Raw genomic sequence first — 18,456 nt, 5'->3', positions numbered from 1 at the left:
TTTTTGCTAGGCTAGGCCCCAGTTTCCCATTTAGTTGTGGCAGGGAAGATTTGATTTAGAAAAATCTTGTTTTCAGGAAACAGAAAGGTAGCATGGGAGGTGGCAGACCCAGATGGTCAGATTTGCAACCTGTTAATCTCCTGCCCAGTTAACACATGGTACTAAGGTCCAAACCTTAGATTTTTCATTTTCCTTATTGGTTTCTCAGCCATTACAGTGAGGTTTGAAATGAATGCAGTTGATGCAAATTAAAGCTACAAAATGTGGGAGGAGCCAGAGTTGGAATAGTATCAGTAAGGCTGGGGAGTGCACCATCCTCACAGCTGGGAAGCTATAGGGTAGCAGCAGCAACATCTGCTACTGCTTCTTTGTTCAATCCCCCTGCGCCTGACTTCTTGATTCTTGAAAAGGGGGTGGAGGTAGGGTGGAGGACAGACTCTTGACATCTGGTAGTGTTCCAGAGGCAACCAAGTTCCTTAATCCCTTCCAAGTCCTCTAGAGAAACAGTGGCAGGGACTGGTGACTTCCTCAAAGAATTGGTGGCCACTGGAGTTATTCCTGTAATGCCTGATTCCAGGTGGCACAAATTTTGAGCCTGGCAAAAAAACCAGATGCTGATGTGTGAATAGAGTGATATAGGAAGGAAAAGCATTATGATCACTTTTATGCTTCATGCTCAGTAAAGGACGAGGGAAAAGCATTGTTTCTGAGCTTCAGGATGGTTTCCCCTTTCATGTAGACCTTGTTGCAATTTTGTGAAATACTATGCAATCCTCATTATCCTTCTCCGTGTATTTTCTTATTGGCAAAGTGTTCATTGGTCCCAAAAGGCTCTTGCAATATTTTAAACCTCCTGACACATTTTTTTCTATTCTGCCCGTTGGATAATAAGCATCAGAGTTCCAAGGAAATGGACAAGCTGGTAGATTTCTTTAGGCACTGTGTTGTAATGGAGCCCTGGTTTGGAGTCAGAGGACCTTGGTTCAAGTCCCAGCTCTTCTGCTTATTAACTTTAAATATCCTCTTGGTCTGGGGGGTCCTAATCTGTGAAACATCCAGGTTGGATTGTAGTTGACCTCAAAGTTCCCTTCCATTTCTAGGTATTATAAGCCTGTGATTAAAATTATCCCAGCTAGTTGGTACAGCTGGCATTTTATTGCATGGGTCTCTATAAGGGATTATTAATTATTATTATGACTATAGAAGCACCACATGGGAAAAGTTTATTTTTCATCCTTTATTTTGTGAGTAGAGCCTTCCAGAACTGTGCTATACCTCTGCTGAAAGTGCTGTTGGGCGAGGAGGAGAGAGGCAGTCTTTTGGCCCCTGTTCAGTCTAAACTTTGCTCTTTGTAGGAGGAAACTCACATGGGATCCTTATTCCTGGCTCTGCTGTCTCCCATCTTTAATACTCTCCCTTTCTTTAGTGTGAGGTGTCTTCAGTTGTCCTCTAAACATTGAAGTGGGCAGGGCTTTAGAACAATGAAGAGAGGAAAATGGCTTGATATTCCTTTTTTTTTTTGGTGGGGCAATGAGGGTTAAGTGACTTGCCCAGGGTCACACAGCTAGTAAGTGTCAAGTGTCTGAGGACAGATTTGAACACAGGTCCTCCTGAATCCAGGGGCAGTGCTTTATCCACTTCGCCACCTAGCTGCCCCCTTGATATTCCTTTAGGAACTTCAAGGCTCTGAATTCACATTCAAGTCTTTCTGGTTTTCTTTTCTCCTTTCTTCCAGAGAAGGGAAACTAGGTTACCAAAGTGCCTTGAGACTCATACCATATGAAGATTGGTTCAAGGAACTAGGCATGTTTACCTAGGAGAAGAGAACTCTTGGGGTGTTGGATGAGACATGCTAGCTCATGTTCAAGTATTTGATGAGTAGTTATTTGGAGAAGAGATTGGACTTGCTCTACTTGGCCCGAGGAAGCAGAAGTCAGAGCAGTTAGTCAGCATTTCTAAAGTATCGCTTTCTGCCAGGTGCTGGGTGCTGGGAATATAGAATGTAAATGTGAGACAGGCTTGGTTCTCAAGACTATGTTTTACTGGGATTGGTAGAAATTGTGGAGAGCCATGTTTAGGTTTGATCTAAAGAAATAGGGGGGCAGCTGGGTGGCGCAGTGGATAAAGAACCAGCCCTGGATTCAGGAGGACCTGAGTTCAAATCTGGCCTCAGACACTTGACACTCATTAGCTGTGTAACCCTGGACAAGTCACTTAATCTCCATTGCCCTGAAAAAAACCCCAAACAAACAAAAACCCAACAGTTAACAATTAGACCCATCCAGTTAATCAGCAAACATTTATTAATGACTTGCTCTGTGCCATGCACTGTGTGAAGGAGCTTCTTTTTTTGATGGGAGAGACCACCATACATAATTGTAAATGGTCTTAGAGGGGAAGACCCTACCAGCTTGTGGGTTAGAAGTGGGGCTGGGAAATGCCTTCTTTAGGAGGTGATATTTTAGTTAAATCTTAAAGAAGCCAGTGATTCCAAGAATCAGACATGAGGAATAGACAGTGCAAAGCCCTAGGGATGTGAGATGGAGCGTCATGTATAAGAAACATCTCCTCCTCTTCTAATTCCCTCAGGTGTACCTTCCCCTCTACTCTGTATGTATCAGGGAGGTACCTTTTTTTTTTTTTTAAATTCTGTCTTTCTATTAGAACATAAAATTCTTTAGGGCAAGGAATTGTTTTTACATTTCATTTATTCCTTAGTTTAGTGCCTGGCATACCATAAGCACTTAATAAATTCTTGTTGATTGATTAAAATTTAGCTAATATGGATAGACCATAGGGTACACAGAAGAGAGGAAAGTGTTAAGATTAGAAAGACAGGAAGGGGCCTGGTTGTGAAGAACTTTAATTGTCAAACAGAAATTTATTTTTGATCCCAGAGGAAATGGAGAGCCACTGAGATTTATCAAGCAGTAAGACCTACACTTAAAGAAGATACAAGATTTGGCAGCTGATTGAATATGTGGGATGATCAAGAGAGAGGAGTTGAGATAACTAGGTAACTGGAAGGTTGTTGCTCTTGAGACTAATAGGGAAGTTTAAAAAAGAAAGTGACTTTTTAGGGAAAGATAATGACTTCTGTTTTGGATATGTTGAGTTTGAGAGGACTTATGTAGTTTGAAATGTCCAATAGGCAGTTGGTGATGTAGGATTGGAGCCCCAGAGATTGACCAGGGCTGCATAATTAATTATGTAGTGCTTATTATGTGCCAGGCACTGTGCTAAGCGCTTTGCAGATATTGTCGTTTGATCTGTATAACAACTATAGGAAGTAGGAGCTATTATTATCTCCATTTTGCAAATGAAGAAACTGAAGCAATTAGAGATTAAGTGACTTGCTCCAGGTCACACAGCTAGGAAGTTAGTGGGCATGATGTGGATCAAGATACAGCCAGGGAGCCTAAGAAGGAGTTAGCCAGGGGCAGCTAGGTGGCTTAGTGGATAAAGCACTGGCCTTGGATTCAGGAGTACCTGAGTTAAAATCCGGCCTCAGACACTTGACACTTAACTAGCTTTGTGACCCTGGGCAAGTCACTTAACCCTCATTGTCCTGCCAAAAAAAAAAAATTAAAATTGAAATAAAAAAAAAAAAGTAGTTAGCTAGGTAGGAGGAGAACCAAGAGAAAGCAGAGTCACAGAAGTGCAGAAACGATGGAAGGTCCAGCAGTAGAGATGAGAGGTCAAGAATCACTCAATCAAGTATTTGTTAAGTGCCTGCTATATCCCAGGCCTATCTGAGGGGACAGATACAATGAATGTAGCAATCGTACTTGTAAACAGTTTACATTCTAAGGGGATAGAGGTCAGGAGGAGAATTGAGAAAAGACAGATTTGGCAATTAGGCCATCTTGGTAAGTTTAGAGAGAGCAGTTTCCATTGAGGTTGGAAGGGGGTAGCTAGGTGGCTCAGTGGATAAAGCACCAGCCCTGGATTCAGGAGAACCTGAGTTCAAATCTAGCCTCAGACACTTGACACTTACTAGCTGTGTGACCATGGGCAAGTCACTTAACCCTCATTGCCCTGCAAAAACCAAACCAAACAGAAAGCAAAATAAAAGATGAAATTGGAAGCAATTCATATTTCCATTGGACTAGAAACAATGAGCATATAAATAAAACTTCAAATATTGTGATTTTGAGTGCTTGTGACCACTTCATAAAGATTCATTATTATTACTAATTGGGATCTAGCTGTATAGATTGGGTAGAATGGAGGAGTAGGTCGTAGGAGCTGAGTATATTGAGGGAACATTAATATATATGTTATATTTGCCCAGAATGATGAAGGCAAGCTTTAGGGTGGAGATGACACCTTTGAGCTAAGAGCTGAACTCATTGAGAAAGCAAGGAGAATGTCCTTTGGATTGGCAGGTAACAGCAGCATCCAGATTGGGTGAAAAAGTTGGATTTCATAAGAGGAGAGGTTGCTCGGTACTGGAGGTAGAGTGAGAATCTGGAAGTAGCAAGAAATGTTACTACTCTACCACCATGGCCATAGGCAAAATAGGCAGCCTCAGATTTGAGGTCCACTCTTGATACTTCTTTGGGTCACAGATAATATGGATTATGAAAATGTTATCTTTAGTTGTGCGGGAAAAGAGGACAGTAAAATGTTAGGAGAATAAGCTCATAAAAAATAATAGATGAATTGATCTATTCTTTTTGTGCTTAATAGTATTTAATTCCCCCCTCCCCCAATTACATGTAAAGATAGTTTTCAGCATTCATTTTTGTAAGATTTTGAATTCCAAACTTTTCTCCCTCTCTCCCCTCCATCCTCCTTTCAAAGACAGCAAGCAATTTGATATAGGTTACACATGTACAATCATGTTAAATGTATTCTACATTAGTCATGTTGTGAAAGAAGAATCAGAATAAAAGGGGAAAACCACAAGAAAAAGAAAAAAACAACAAAAAAGTCATTATCCTTTTTGAACTTTGCAGCATTTTGACTATTGACAGCCCCCTCTTGAAGATTCTTACTTCCCTCAATTTTTGGGTCACTGCTTTATTGTTCTATCATGGTTCTTCTACCTGTCTGGACCCCCCTCCCCCAAATTCTGGCACTTCTCTGTGCAAACTCTCTTGATAATCTCATCAGATCCTATATCCAGCTCTCATTTTGCTCTTTAGTCCTGCATCTCCAACTGAACGTGTCCAAAACAGAAGTCATTCTCTTATCTCCTAATCATACAAACTCCCCTACAAACCTCGAAGTTTCCCTTTTTCTTTTAAGGGTGCCATCATTCAGCCACCCCCATTTCCATCTGAGAATTGTCCTTGTTTCTTCACTTTTCCTCAAACCCATAGCTAATCTGCTAAATCTCTTCCCCCTCCAAAAAATGCCTTGAGTTTGCTTCTTCTCTAGCCACTCACTTGTACTTTTTCAATAGCTTCTTTTTTTCTTTTCGTTTTTTCCTTTTTTAATTTTGTGGGGCAATGAGGGTTAAGTGACTTACCCAGGGTCACACAGCTAGTAAGTGTCAAGTGTCTGAGCCTGGATTTGAACTCAGGTCCTCCTGAATCCAGGGCCGGTGCTTTATTTACTGTGCCACCTAGCTGTCCAGAATAGCATCTTTTTTTTTCTTTTTTTTTTGGTGAGGCAATGGGGATTAAATGACTTGCCCAGGGTCACACAGCTAGTAAGTGGTAAGTGTCTGAGGCCGGATTTGAACTTAGGTCCTCCTGACTCCAGGGCCAGTGCTCTATCTACTGTGCCACCTAGCTGCCCCCTTGCAATAGCATCTTAATTAGTTTCCAGTTTTTCCAATCCAGTCTTCACTCGGCATTTAAAGCCCCTTACAGTTTGCCTGCAATCTCCATCTTCCAGCTTAATTATTATGACTACCTTTCATGCATTCTTTGTTACATTCAGGCTGGTGTACTTGTTTCTCAGTCCTGTCATTCCATCTCCTTCCTCTATGATTTTGCATAGATCCCACTTGCCTAGAATGCCCTCCTCCTTCACCTCCCCCTCTTAGTACTCCTAGTTGTCTTTAAGGGTTATCTCAGGTGCTGCCTCCTATTGGGGAGTCGTTTTTTAGCTAGAGCTAATTAATGACAAAGGGATACCCTTTTATACCAAATCTAGTACTTTTTACATTACAGTGCTGTTTTTTATTGATTATAAACTTAATAACCATAAAGAAAGACAGATATCTGGATTAAAGATTGAGGTTTTCAGTAAAGCTCTTAGCATACAACAAAGAAAGACCGAATGTATTTATAGGTATCGGAAAAATGTTTGTTCTGTGACCCTTTCTAATTCTATCTAATGTTCCTCTATATTTGACCTTCTTTTACTTTACATATAGTTATTATGGTTAATGTGTCTAACATGTTGCTGCTCCGGTTGACCTTATTTTGCATATAAGCTACTTGCAAGTACGGGTTATTTCATTTTTTGTATACCAAGCACTTAACAGAGTAGGTGCCTAATAAATGCTTGTCAGTCAACTAATCGTGTATCATTGTATAGGTCATTTCCGGTTTCCTTGCAGAGGCTTCATATCTATAATTTTTGTGGCACTATAATATTCCATTAAATTAATGCGCTATATTTGATTCAGCTTTTCTTCATTCCTTAAACATATGGGTTATTTCCGTATTTTGGTATTACAAGTAAAGCTGTTATGAATATTTTGTACAAATGTCACTTTTTTGGGCTACTTTTAGGATGTAGTCTGTGATGAAATAATGAGATTTAGCAGATACTCAAAGACCCACCTGGAGATTAATCTAGACTGATTGAATCAAGTGAGAGTGATTAATTGCTGATTAGCTTACTTCAGGTTAACTGGATTGTAATCACACCTTGAGAACACCTTCAGAACCAATGGATTTAGATGACACCAACCAATCAGCTTGAAGCAGTGTGTAAGGCCCGCCTCTGTTCCAGACCTATAAAAAGCTTCCACAATCAGTTTGCTGGAGAGAGTTTGTGATTGAAGCAGGCTTGTGGCAGAGGACTTGAGGAAGAACCAGACCAGGCTGGAACTCTAGGCTAAATAGGCTTTTTTCTTAACTTTCTGAACTCCATGGGAATATCTGTGTGCTTTAATAAATGTTTAATGCCCAAGGACTGGTGCTAAAGCTTTTAATTTAAGGCGACCACAATTTAGATTTTAAACATCACGAGTCCTAGCAATATGATGTTTAAGATCTAGTTCTTGCAATGAATTTCCATATTTTGCTTCAAAATTTGTTTACCCTTTCACAGATCTGTCAATGTTATGAGTGACTTCCTGTACCTTTGCCAACATTTTTTTTTCTCTTTTCTCTGAATTTTGAAAGGTAATAGCTATAAAAGTTGCTTTATTTGTATGTTCTATATATAATCTACATGATTTGGGGTTATACAGAAAACTAAAGTGTTTTTCCAATAGTGGGGGAGAACAGCTATTGGATATAGGATTCACTAATTATTAATGCAGAGAATTTTCAGTAGATTTAGATAGAAGCAAGATGACAAAGTGAAGAAATTGTGATAACAAGTATAGATTATTCTTTCTAGAAATTTGGAAGTGAAGAGGTGGAGAAAGGTTGGTAGGTTGAAGGTGGGAATAGCAGGTCTGAGGAAGGATTTGGGGCTTGCTTATTTTTTAGAGGTAATGGAAACCTCACTCTGTTTCTAGTTAGGGAAAAGTAGAAAATGAGGGAGGACGTAGAGCACCTAATGGAATATAATATTCATATTCAATTTTTGAGCTTGAACTTATAGACTAATATGACTAATGAGGGGAAACTGAACATTTTTGAATCTTGTTTTGTAGTATGTTCATGGACTTGAAGCATATTGTGTCTTACAATAGTAGCTTACAGCTTTTCAGTTGGTAAGAGCATTGATAATTCTTAGCTATGGGTCTAAGTAGTGTGAAGAGAGAAAAACTCTTTAAGACATGTCTTTGTTGACAAGTCTTCCCCCTTCTCCCCGACAACCCCTTCACATGCATCCCCACCTCCAGATTATTTTGCTTTAAAAAGCTGCTATCGGGGCAGCTAGGTGGTGCGGTGGATAGAGTATCGGCCCTGGAGTCAGGAGGACCTGAGTTCAAATCCAGCCTCAGACACTTAATACTTACTAGCTGTGTGACCCTAGGCAAGTCATTTAACCCCAATTGCCTCACTAAAAATCCCCCCCCCCAAACAAATAAAAAGCTGTTATCACCAGTGTTTTAGTGATCATTTCAAAGAAGAAAGAAGTGCCACTTTGATGAGGAAACATTTCCTTAATTCTTATTGTTAAATACTGGTGAGGAGATATGGGGAGGAAGGAAGAAAACATTGGGAATATTTTAGATAGGAAACTGAATGAACAGAGAATAAGTATCATATAGGGAAGAGGAATGTTCCCGATAGCATATTAGAATAGACTCAAAAAGACCCGGTTGCCCTCTAACACATGTTCCCAGAAAGGTCATTTTTGCTTAAGAGCAAAACTGATGGACATTCTTTTGATTAAGGATCATGAAATCAATAAATCCAGAGGAATTTGCTTTTTGTCACTTGTGAGAGTAGAAGGGCACTACAAAAGATGTGAATAGAAAGTGGAAAGGCAGTTCAAATAGGACAAGCCTACTAGCATCATTTAAAAGTAGTAGTTGAGAGCCATCCATTACCCCCTTCCTGCTCTAAAGAGTGGTAGGAATGAGAAGTGGGGAGGGAGAGTGGAGCTGAGGAATCCCTCTAGAGGTTTTGTCCAGGGCCACACTGATGGTCTCATTTGTGGTACTAGAGTCTTGGCTTCTTGACTTCCAGGCCACTATCTCTAATATTAGATCATCACGTGAATGGAGGGGAGGTGGTCCTCTATCTAAGAACAAAAATTATTCATGTTACTATGGTAACTTGAGTTTATATGCCACTTCAGTGAATATGGTCATTCCAATTCAGGTGATAATAACTCAGTTATAGAATACAGTGATTGGAATAGCTGTGGTGTTGGTTATGGTAGACTGTTCAGGTCATCTCCTGGACTATAATCTTCATGAGGGCAGGAACCGTGTGTTTAATCTCCCTAGGACCTAACTCAGTGCTTTACATGTGGTAGGTACTTATATGGCTATTACACGAAGTCTCTGAATTGAGACCCCTATGGTAATGTATATGAGGAAATTCAGTACTTTATTGACCATCTGATGAAGAATTCTTCAGTATTTCAGAGGAAACTGCTGTAATATAGCAATAGGCAAAACAATCAGGGATATCTGCAAAGACTAACTCAAACCCACCCCCCTTTCCCCAGCTTCTGGTGCCTTCCCCACACCCTTATCTCCTATCTTTTTTGTACATACACATAGATATTTACATGCTTGTCTCCCCTGATAGAATTGCATATATGTTCCTTGAGCATCAGGGGCTGTGGCACTTTTGTGCTCTATATCTCCAGCACCGAGCACAGTGCATGGAACACAGGCATATGATAAATAACTTCATCCATTCTTCACTGGGTTTGGCTTCTTAAATGTGAAATGAGGAGTTTGCATTAGATGATCTCTGAGGTGCCTCTCAACTCTAAATCCTATGAATCTATGTCTACTAATATTCCCCAAGTTACCACCATGGTGGTTACTACCTGATAGTGGCTAGTAATGGCTTTTCTACCTAGCTGGATTTAAAAAAAAAAAAATTCTCATACCTCTAGTTTTCCAATGAAATAGGTTTTGTGTATTAATTCTTGACTTCTAACACACCTACTTTTTTGTGTGTGGGTTTTTTTTTTTTTTTTTGGTGAGGCAATTGGGGTTAAGTGACTTGCCCAGGGTCACACAGCTAGTAAGTGTTAAGTATCTGAGGCTGGATTTGAACTCAGGTCCTCCTGACTATAGGACCAGTGCGCCACCTAGCTGCCCCTAACACACCTACTTTTGTATGTTAATCATCTCTGAAAATGGCAGGTGCAATGGATAGTAATGTCCGTTCATAGTAAATTATTATCGATATGCAGATTTCAGATTCTATGCCTTAAAAGAACAAAGAAACCCCCTAAAACTTAGTAGTCTTTGGAAGAACCTGATCATCTGATCATTTTGGGGATAGTATGTTAATGAGTTAGAAAGTTAACTTTATAATTTTAGTTAATTTTATTTTGGCCTTACATTTTAAACTCTGTGCATTGAGATGAATGTGTTTAGAAGAAATATAATCTTCCTAATCAATATTATTTGCCAATAGTACATATTCTTTGTTTCTACTATCTTGAATTTTTGTTTTTTAGGTTTTCATGTTTTTGCAAGTTGAAAATTGATTCAAATTAGGACTTTTATGCATTATTGTGGAATTTAATTTCACACATTATAGATTTTGAAATTTATTGTAATCTCAGCTGAGAACTATTGTTCCGAGTCGCAATGTAATACAGTCTGCTGGTTGAATCTAATTAAGGTGTCGTATCACTTGCATGCAGTATGTTTCCTTGCCTAGAATGTGCTAAAATTCCTCACTTGGGAATAACACTTCACTCAATGCTTCCTGGTTTGATTGAAAACCCACCAAAACTTGACATCCTGTATGTAACTCCGGTTTGAGGCAGACTTATTTTGTTTATCTTCTGCATTTTTAACCTAAAAGCTCAATGCAATTTGTAGCATGACTACTAATAAATTAGATTGAGTATTAATCTTATTAACTTCACCTATATTCATGTACCATAACTGTTCAGAGACAAGCTTTGATATACTGCAGTTCTTGGCACTCATATATTAGCAAAGTCTTTAAATGACTCATTTAATAAAAGTAAAGTGAGATGGCTTAAGCGTATATAGTTGGTAACGGCTTTAAATTACAATGTAAAATAAAATGAACATGTTGGGTTTTGTATGATATTTAAAAATTATAAAATACACTTAGTCTAATACTAATGAAATGGGGAAGATTATATACCCCCAGAGAGTCCCACACCTTTCTCGGTGATATAAAAGGAACAATTGCATTCCTAATGTGGAGTTCCTTGTATTTAGTGTGTTTGCTGTGCCTGTTCAATTTATTATTTTTTTACGGGGCAATGGGGTTAAGTGACTTGCCCAGGGTCACATGGGCCAGTAAGTGTCAAGTGTCTGAGGCCGGACCTGAACCCACGAACTCCTGAATCCAGGGCCGGCGCCCTATCCACTGCGCCACCTAGCCACCCCTGTGCCTGTTCAATTTAAACTGAAAGTGAGGGCTACAGCTTTAGCATGTCTTTGGTTTTAGGCTGTGCCTTGTGTTTCCAAAGAGCTGGGACTCTGCCAGTTAAGACCCTTGTGTCCAAGCTGCCTGTAGCTAAGAAGGCCTGGGACACTGGAGGTACAGTGGCTGTCCAGAGGCTGGTCTTTAGGGTTTTCCATGTAATAGCCAGAGCCTAACTTCTGGTTGGTTATGTGTTGAATTTTCTGGTTGCTATCTATCGGAGGTCTCCAAACATTTTTTTTTTTTTGGGTGGGGCAATGAGAGTTAAGTGATTTGCCCAGGGTCACACAGCTAGTAAGTGTCAAGTGTCTGAGGCTGGATTTGAACTCAGGTCCTTCTGAATCCAGGGTCAGTGCTTTATCCACCGCGCCACCTAGCTGCCCCCTCTCCAAACATTTTTATTATATACCAGCCAACCTACTTGGAAGCCAGGGAGACCTGGGATCTAGTCCTGCCTTTGCCACATACTGGGTGTGTGACCATAGCTAAGTCTTTTAACTTCTTCCTGATCTAGTCAGCTCTTAGGTCCCAGAGGGCTGGGCTGCCATTGTGCTGTGTGCTCCTCCTTGGACCACCTGCACCAAGTCTAGCATCACTATGATGAGCCCTCCCAGGAGTTCAAAGCAGGTCAGAGCTTTTGTGCTGGTCAACAGTGGGATCCTACCCTGAGTGGCTGCTGCACTTCCAGCCAGGGAGATAGAGAGAGTGACCTGTTCTTTCCCTCCCCTCTAAGAAAATGTTGCAGAAAAGGGGCAGCCCTGCATTGCTAGAAAGAGTTTCCTCACTTGAGAGCTCCGTGTAGCAATGAAATCACAGGTGTGGTCTGTCCTCCTCCTACTGTGCATCAGTGATTATGTCCGTTACCAAACTTAGCCAACACAGAAATGAAAAAGAACAGGGCAAGTGAGGAGGGCCCCGCTTGACTCAAGGAGTGAGACTGTTGTGTTGAGTCCAGTTTACTTTGGATGTGAGTGGGGAGAGACTAGAGGTAGGGACTCAAGTGCTGTGATGAGGCACTATTGCAGAAACCTATGGAAGAGGTACTGGAGGCCTGAACTGAGTGAGTGCCCCTGGGAGGAGAGAGAAGGGGTCATAGAGGAGAGATGTGGAGGTGGGAATGAAAAGACATGGACATATGAGGAATTGAAGATGACACCAGCGTTGTGACCACAGGAGGAATGGGAAGATGGTGGTGCTCTTGATAGAAATAGGGAAATTTGGAAGAGGAGGAAGGATAACGTACTAAAGATTTGCACTCTTGTAACAGCCCATCTATTATTGCTCATCCTGTGTGACTCATTCTGTCCAGCCCCAAACAAAAAGGGGTGGGAATCTTACAGATCACTGCTCCAATAGCCTAGAGCCTATCTTCTGAATCAGGTCAACATTTATTATGACTTGACTTGACTTGACTTCTGAGGGCTACCTGATGGGCTGGGTGGGGATAAGATGGGGAGGTGTTCAGAATTTTCCATTGTCACCAGCACAGCTGCTCCTATAGGTACATGGGTAGTAGTTAGGTTCTGAGGGGCCAACCTTTAGTTCAGAAGAAGGGAAGCTGAGGAATGGAAGGGTGGTTGGATAATAAGAATAGTTGTGGTTGCATTGGAGACAAGCCGCATGATTGCCTGTGTGAAAGTGAGATGTAATCTATCTTCTCACCCTCTTAATTAGTTGACCATAACCCCTAGGGGCGAGGCCATGGCCCCCAAGAGCCTGGTGCCTCTACTTTGGATGCTTCCTCCTATTATGGCCTTTTGGGGAAACTGATAATTTCCACAGATGATGTAGATGAGCCATCAATGCTAAAAAAGTAATGGGCTTTGGTCACAAGTGCATTTTAATTTACAGAAGGTGTCTCACTTGAGACACCCAGATGTATCCACAGTCACTTGAGACAAGAGGACAACTGGGATGTATGCCTTGTATGTTGTGTGTGTGATATGCTTTTGGTACCTTCAATGCTTCAGTAGAAAGTGGGGCCCCTTTGGCTCACATTTGGGAAACACCTGAGTGTATCGGGAGCTTTTTCTCGGAGCAGCTCCAGGTGGTGGCATTATTGTAAGGGAGAAACAGACCCTCTTTGGAGCCAAATCTTCAACTGGACCTAGCCTGTGACCCCAATCTTAGTGGCACTTAGCCAGCTCAGGGCATCTGGGTCTCAGATGAAATGGTCTTCATGTCACCTCAGGAGGAAGAAGAGATTAATGACTTAGGGAGAGGTAGCCCTCCTGTCCTGACCCAGCTTGTGTCAGGGACCTGCCATTTCTCCTAGCTGCAGTTCCATTCAAGGGGGCTGCTCTGTTATGTGGAAGGCCGGGTCTTTTATAGGGAGGGTCTTGATCAGGTGTATCTGATTATTTTCATACCTCCTGTCACAAGCAGAGAGGTGCTAATTAATGAATGAGACTGTGGTGGGGAAGTTTCCAGCATGCAGGTTTCTGGGTATTGGGAGTTCCGGAAAAAGGGGCAAGTTGTGTAGATACAGGGAAGGAGGAGGGGATGTGTCTAGAGTAGAGACAGTTTGATGCAAGAAAGGATAGGACCAAAAAACATACATACAGCTAAGCGAGACTAGATTTGTACCCTGAACGTTTTCCAGCCTCAGCACTTTTCTTGCATTATTTCTTTTGCCTGGAATAGTCGCCAGTCACACTAACTCTCCCATCCAGTTCTGTCTTTTAAAATCCCACCTGCCCTTCAAGGTCCACTTCAGATGTAACCATTTTCATGAATCCTTCCTGACTTCTCCCACCCCCAGATGGAGGTAATCTCCTCTCTGAAACTTAAACTTTGCCTAATGTTATAGCTATCTGTAGACTTGCCTTACTTGCCCCTCTCTACATCTAGACTTCATTGTCCTTGGTGGAGCTCTGTCTTATTTAGCTTTGTGAACATTGCTCCCCTCCCTCCCAGTAGGAGAACTGGTATGTAGGTGCTCAGTGATTACTGATTGATTTTGATTGGTTAGTAATATCTTGGCATTACCTGGAAAGAAGGTAGGGGCTGATTACAAGCAGGAATTCTGCAGTACAACAGACTTCCACTAGAGGGCCACATGGAGTTGCTTCTTTACTTGTGCTCAAAACTTCTCTAGGCTGTGTCTCTGCTGTGTGATTAAGAAAAAAAGGTTAGTGTCCCTAATAGACATATGTCGTAGGAATGCTCTGGTCATGAGTGACTCCATCTTGGACATTTGATGAGCCTGTTCGTTATTCAAAGCTCCTAAGTGTGCAAACAATTTGATTTTGTAGATCTGATCACCAGAAATGCTCCTTATAAGCATGTGGTTCTCATATCTATACAATCACACAACCTCTCAGTGGTGTACCAGGATTAGATCTGGAGCTAGATTGATTCTCTAAAACATTATACATACATGTTCTTGTAATCATACTGACAGATGATTAAGTGGCACCTGATATGTGTTGTGGTAGTCAACTCTGCAAGCAACCACACAGTGGCAGTTTACTATGGGAGAAATTGTGCATGAATACCTTTTTTCATTACGTCTTCAAAAGTTGGGAGGAGAGTAGGATAGATAATTAATATATCCTATTCTTTACTTGTCCCCAATTTAATGTGGTATTAAAATAAAATGAGAGAGGCAGAATGGCATAGTGGATAGAGAGCTGACTTCAGAATCAGGGAGACCTCAGCTGAGGTTCCATCTCCCAGAGATACATTCTGGTTATATGACCATAGGTAAGTCAATTAACATCTCTGTGCTCTAGGCAATGCCTTATGACTGTAATTTGCCCAGAAGGTGCTGACCTGCCTTTGGTCGAGGAAATTGCTCACAGGGAACGCCCTGTACCTCTGAAATCAGAGGTCTGTTTCCTGTCTTATAATGAATTCATATTTTATCCATTCATTCTTTCTTTCTTTCTTTTTTTTTTTTGGTGAGGCAATTGGAGTTAAGTGACTTCCCAAGGGTCACACAGCTAGTAAGTGTTAAGTGTCTGAGGCTGGATTTGAACTCAGGTACTCCTGAATCCAGGGCCAGTGCTCTATCCACTGCGCCACCTAGCTGCCCCCTCCATTCTTTCTTGAATGGCAGACTCCAAATTCTGATTATAACTGGTGGTCAGAATGTTTTAGTTTAATAGAATGTCTGTCTGTCTGTCTATCTAAGTATAATAAGTCTTATTCATTCTCGAAAGGAGAAATGGATTCCAAGAAGCAACATTCAGGAGTTTTGTTGTGTCACAGCACCCCCCTGTAGTCAACATGCATGCAGATAAATTATGCTCTGCTTTGTGGATTAACCACTATTATTCTAAAATCCTGGCCCATTTTTCTCTGCCTTGATATCAAGTTTACTTCTAGGCCATTCCTTCTCACTATTGATTGATATGTTATAGGTTTACAAACTTAAAAAAAAAAGTAATGCTAAAATTTATCATTTGTTACCTAAAAATCTTGTGATATTAACAAGCCAAATAGACCTAATCTTTTCACTGTCATTACTTTACCACTGCTTTCTTCTGCTAGTGTAATTGAGAGTTGACTCTGCAGTATGCTGTAAATGTTCCTATTCCCTAAAGGAAAAAAATTGCTTCCCTACTGGAAAACAGAATGGCAGAAACTAGGTATTGACCAACATCTCACACTATATAGCAAGATGAAGTCAAAGTGGGTATATTATTTACACATAAAGAGTGAATGAATACATAAGCAAATTAGAAGACCTCTCAGATATATGGATAAGGGAAGAATTTAGAATCAAACAGGATATAGAGAGTATTATGAAATATAAAACAGATAATTTTGATTATATAAAATTAAAATGTTTTTGCACAAATCCAATGTAACCAAAATTAGAAGGAAAGTCAAAATCTGAGAAAGTTTTTTACAGCAGGTATCTCTGATAAAGGCTTTATTTCTCAAATATGTAGAGAACCGAGTCAAATTTATAGGAATATAACTCATTCTACCAATTGATAAATGGTCAAGGGATATGAACAGGTAGTTTTCAGAAAAAGAAATCAAAATTATCTATAGTTATATAAAAATATTCTAAATCACTATTGATTTGTAACGATTGGAATGACGCCACCTGCTGGAGAGTTACTGTAGGAAAGCTATGCCATGAAGAGAAGGCGCCTGAGGGCAAGACATGTGGCTTTTCTTTGGCGTCAGAAAGTGATGTTTGCTTGTGGGAGGAAGAGGGGGTGAGGCTGGTGCTCTCCCTCTCTTTCATCAGGACTCTGGTGGAGAGTGGAGCTAGAAATGCGCTCTCCCTTTAATAGATAGATGAATCTAGGCCTTTCTCTTTCTCTTCACCAAATTCTTATTCTCCTTAATAAATGCTTAAAAGTCTAACTCTTGCTAAAGCTTATAATTTATTGGCAACCACTCATTAGATATTTTAGACAGACTAACTAGAATTTTATCTCCATACAGATTAGAGAAATACAAATTAAAATATCTCTGATGTACCACCTCACATCTATCAGATTGGCTAATATGATAAAAAAGGAAAATGAGCAATGTTGGAGGGAATGTGGGAAAACTGGAACACTAAAATGCACTGTTGGTGGAGTTATGAACTGATCCAACCATTCTGGAGAGCAGTTTGGAACTATGCCCAAAGGACTATAAAATTGTGTGCAATCTTTGATTCAGCAATACCACTACTAGGCATGTATCCCAAAGATTTTTTTTTTAATGGGAAAAGGACCTATTTGTACCAAAATATTTATAGCAGTTCTTTTTGCGATGGCTAAGAATTGGAAATTGAGGGGATGCCCTTCAGTTGGGGAATGACTGAACAAGTTGTAGTATATTATTGTGCTATATGAAATGATGAGCAGGGAGTGAAGTGAGCAAAACCTTGAGAACATTGTACACAGTAACAGCAATATTTTACAATGAAGAACTATGAATAATTTAGCCATTCTCATCAATACAATGATCCCAGACAATTCCAAAAAACTCATGATGGTCTCCACGTCCAGAGAAAGAACTAATATTGGCCAAATACAGACTGAAGCATGCTATTTCCCAGTTTCTTTCATTCTTTTTTTTTGTTTGTTTGAGTCTTCTAGTACAAAATGACTAATATGGAAATGTTGTACCTGATTGCACATGTGTAACCTATATTGAATTGCTTACTGTCGGGGCAGGGGAGGAGGGGAGAAGGAAGGAAGAAGGAATAGTATTTGGAACGCAAACGTTTAAAAAAAACCCCTCCAAATGTTAAAAATTGTTTTAACATGTAATTGGGGAAAATTAAAACATTTTTCTTAAAAATTGCTTCCCCTATATTTCTGTAAACTTTTACTAAATCAATATATTACCAGGAAATCTGTCAAGAATAATTAAATCTAACCTACTTTAACTGTGTTTTCTTTAGCGAGGAAAATATGACATTCCAAAATGGCTGTCTCCTGGTAGTATTCTACTTCTTCAACAGATGCTGCAGGTAAAATTTACTTTTAAGTAATTTTTGATCTAATGAAATCAACTACTTTCTATTCTGAACAATTTTCAGGTTGTATTAAGTCTTTTCCTTGTTAAGAACTTTAAGGGGGGCAGCTAGGTGGTGCAGTGGATAGAGTACTGGCCCTGGATTCAGAAGGACCTGAGTTCCAATCCAACCTCAAACACTTGACACTTACTAGCTGTGTGACCCTGGGCGATTCACTTAACTCTCATTGCCCTGCAAAAAATTAAAAAAAAAATTAAGATTAAGAACTTTAAGGGACTAATGCTATTCTCCCTAACCCCAAATAATGACTTCTTCCCTGTTTTTACCCTATTATCTTTCATAAAAAACGTAACTGGATTCCTTCATTGAATTAAAGTACACATGCTAGGTTTTTGAGGCCTCTATCATATGTGCCTATATCTGTACTTTAAACAAAATCTACTCTCTTTTATCTACTTTCTAATTGACCCAAGCCCCTCTCTTCCCTCTTATAGCCCTATATTTGTCTATTTGGCATATGACATGAAATAGAGGAGGCAGCTTCATGTAATAAAGAGAAGTTGGGCTAAAAGAAGGGAGACCTGGGTTCTCATCTCCATTGTGTCATTGAGTACTTTAGGCAAGTCATTTAATGTCTCTCTCACCTTCTCATATATACAATGGAGAGAATAATCTTTAAGGGCTATTGTGAGAATTCATTAAATAATTACTAGATTGTGAATAAGATATTTCTCAGGATCTTAATTTCTAAGTAGGACCTGTGAGCCCAAACCAGAGCTCTGGGCTTAACACAGACTGTTTTGGAAGCTTTTCTCTAAATTCTCCTTGGCTTGTTCCAGG

The 18,456-nt window shown here is 40.1% G+C and overlaps 1 protein-coding gene across 1 annotated transcript in view; it reads left to right on the top strand.

Moving 5' to 3' along the window:
• Positions 1 to 18,456, top strand: part of MELK (maternal embryonic leucine zipper kinase) — a 76,897-nt gene that overhangs the window by 38,819 nt on the left and 19,622 nt on the right. The window contains exon 7 of the mRNA XM_043976626.1: positions 17,542 to 17,610. Coding sequence (XP_043832561.1) covers positions 17,542 to 17,610 — 69 coding nt within the window. The remainder of the gene's footprint in view (positions 1 to 17,541; positions 17,611 to 18,456) is intronic.

This window comes from Dromiciops gliroides, chromosome 1 (assembly GCF_019393635.1).
Source record: "Dromiciops gliroides isolate mDroGli1 chromosome 1, mDroGli1.pri, whole genome shotgun sequence".
NCBI classification, from domain to species: domain Eukaryota; kingdom Metazoa; phylum Chordata; class Mammalia; order Microbiotheria; family Microbiotheriidae; genus Dromiciops; species Dromiciops gliroides.
This window is presented reverse-complemented; position numbering and strand designations above follow the sequence as displayed.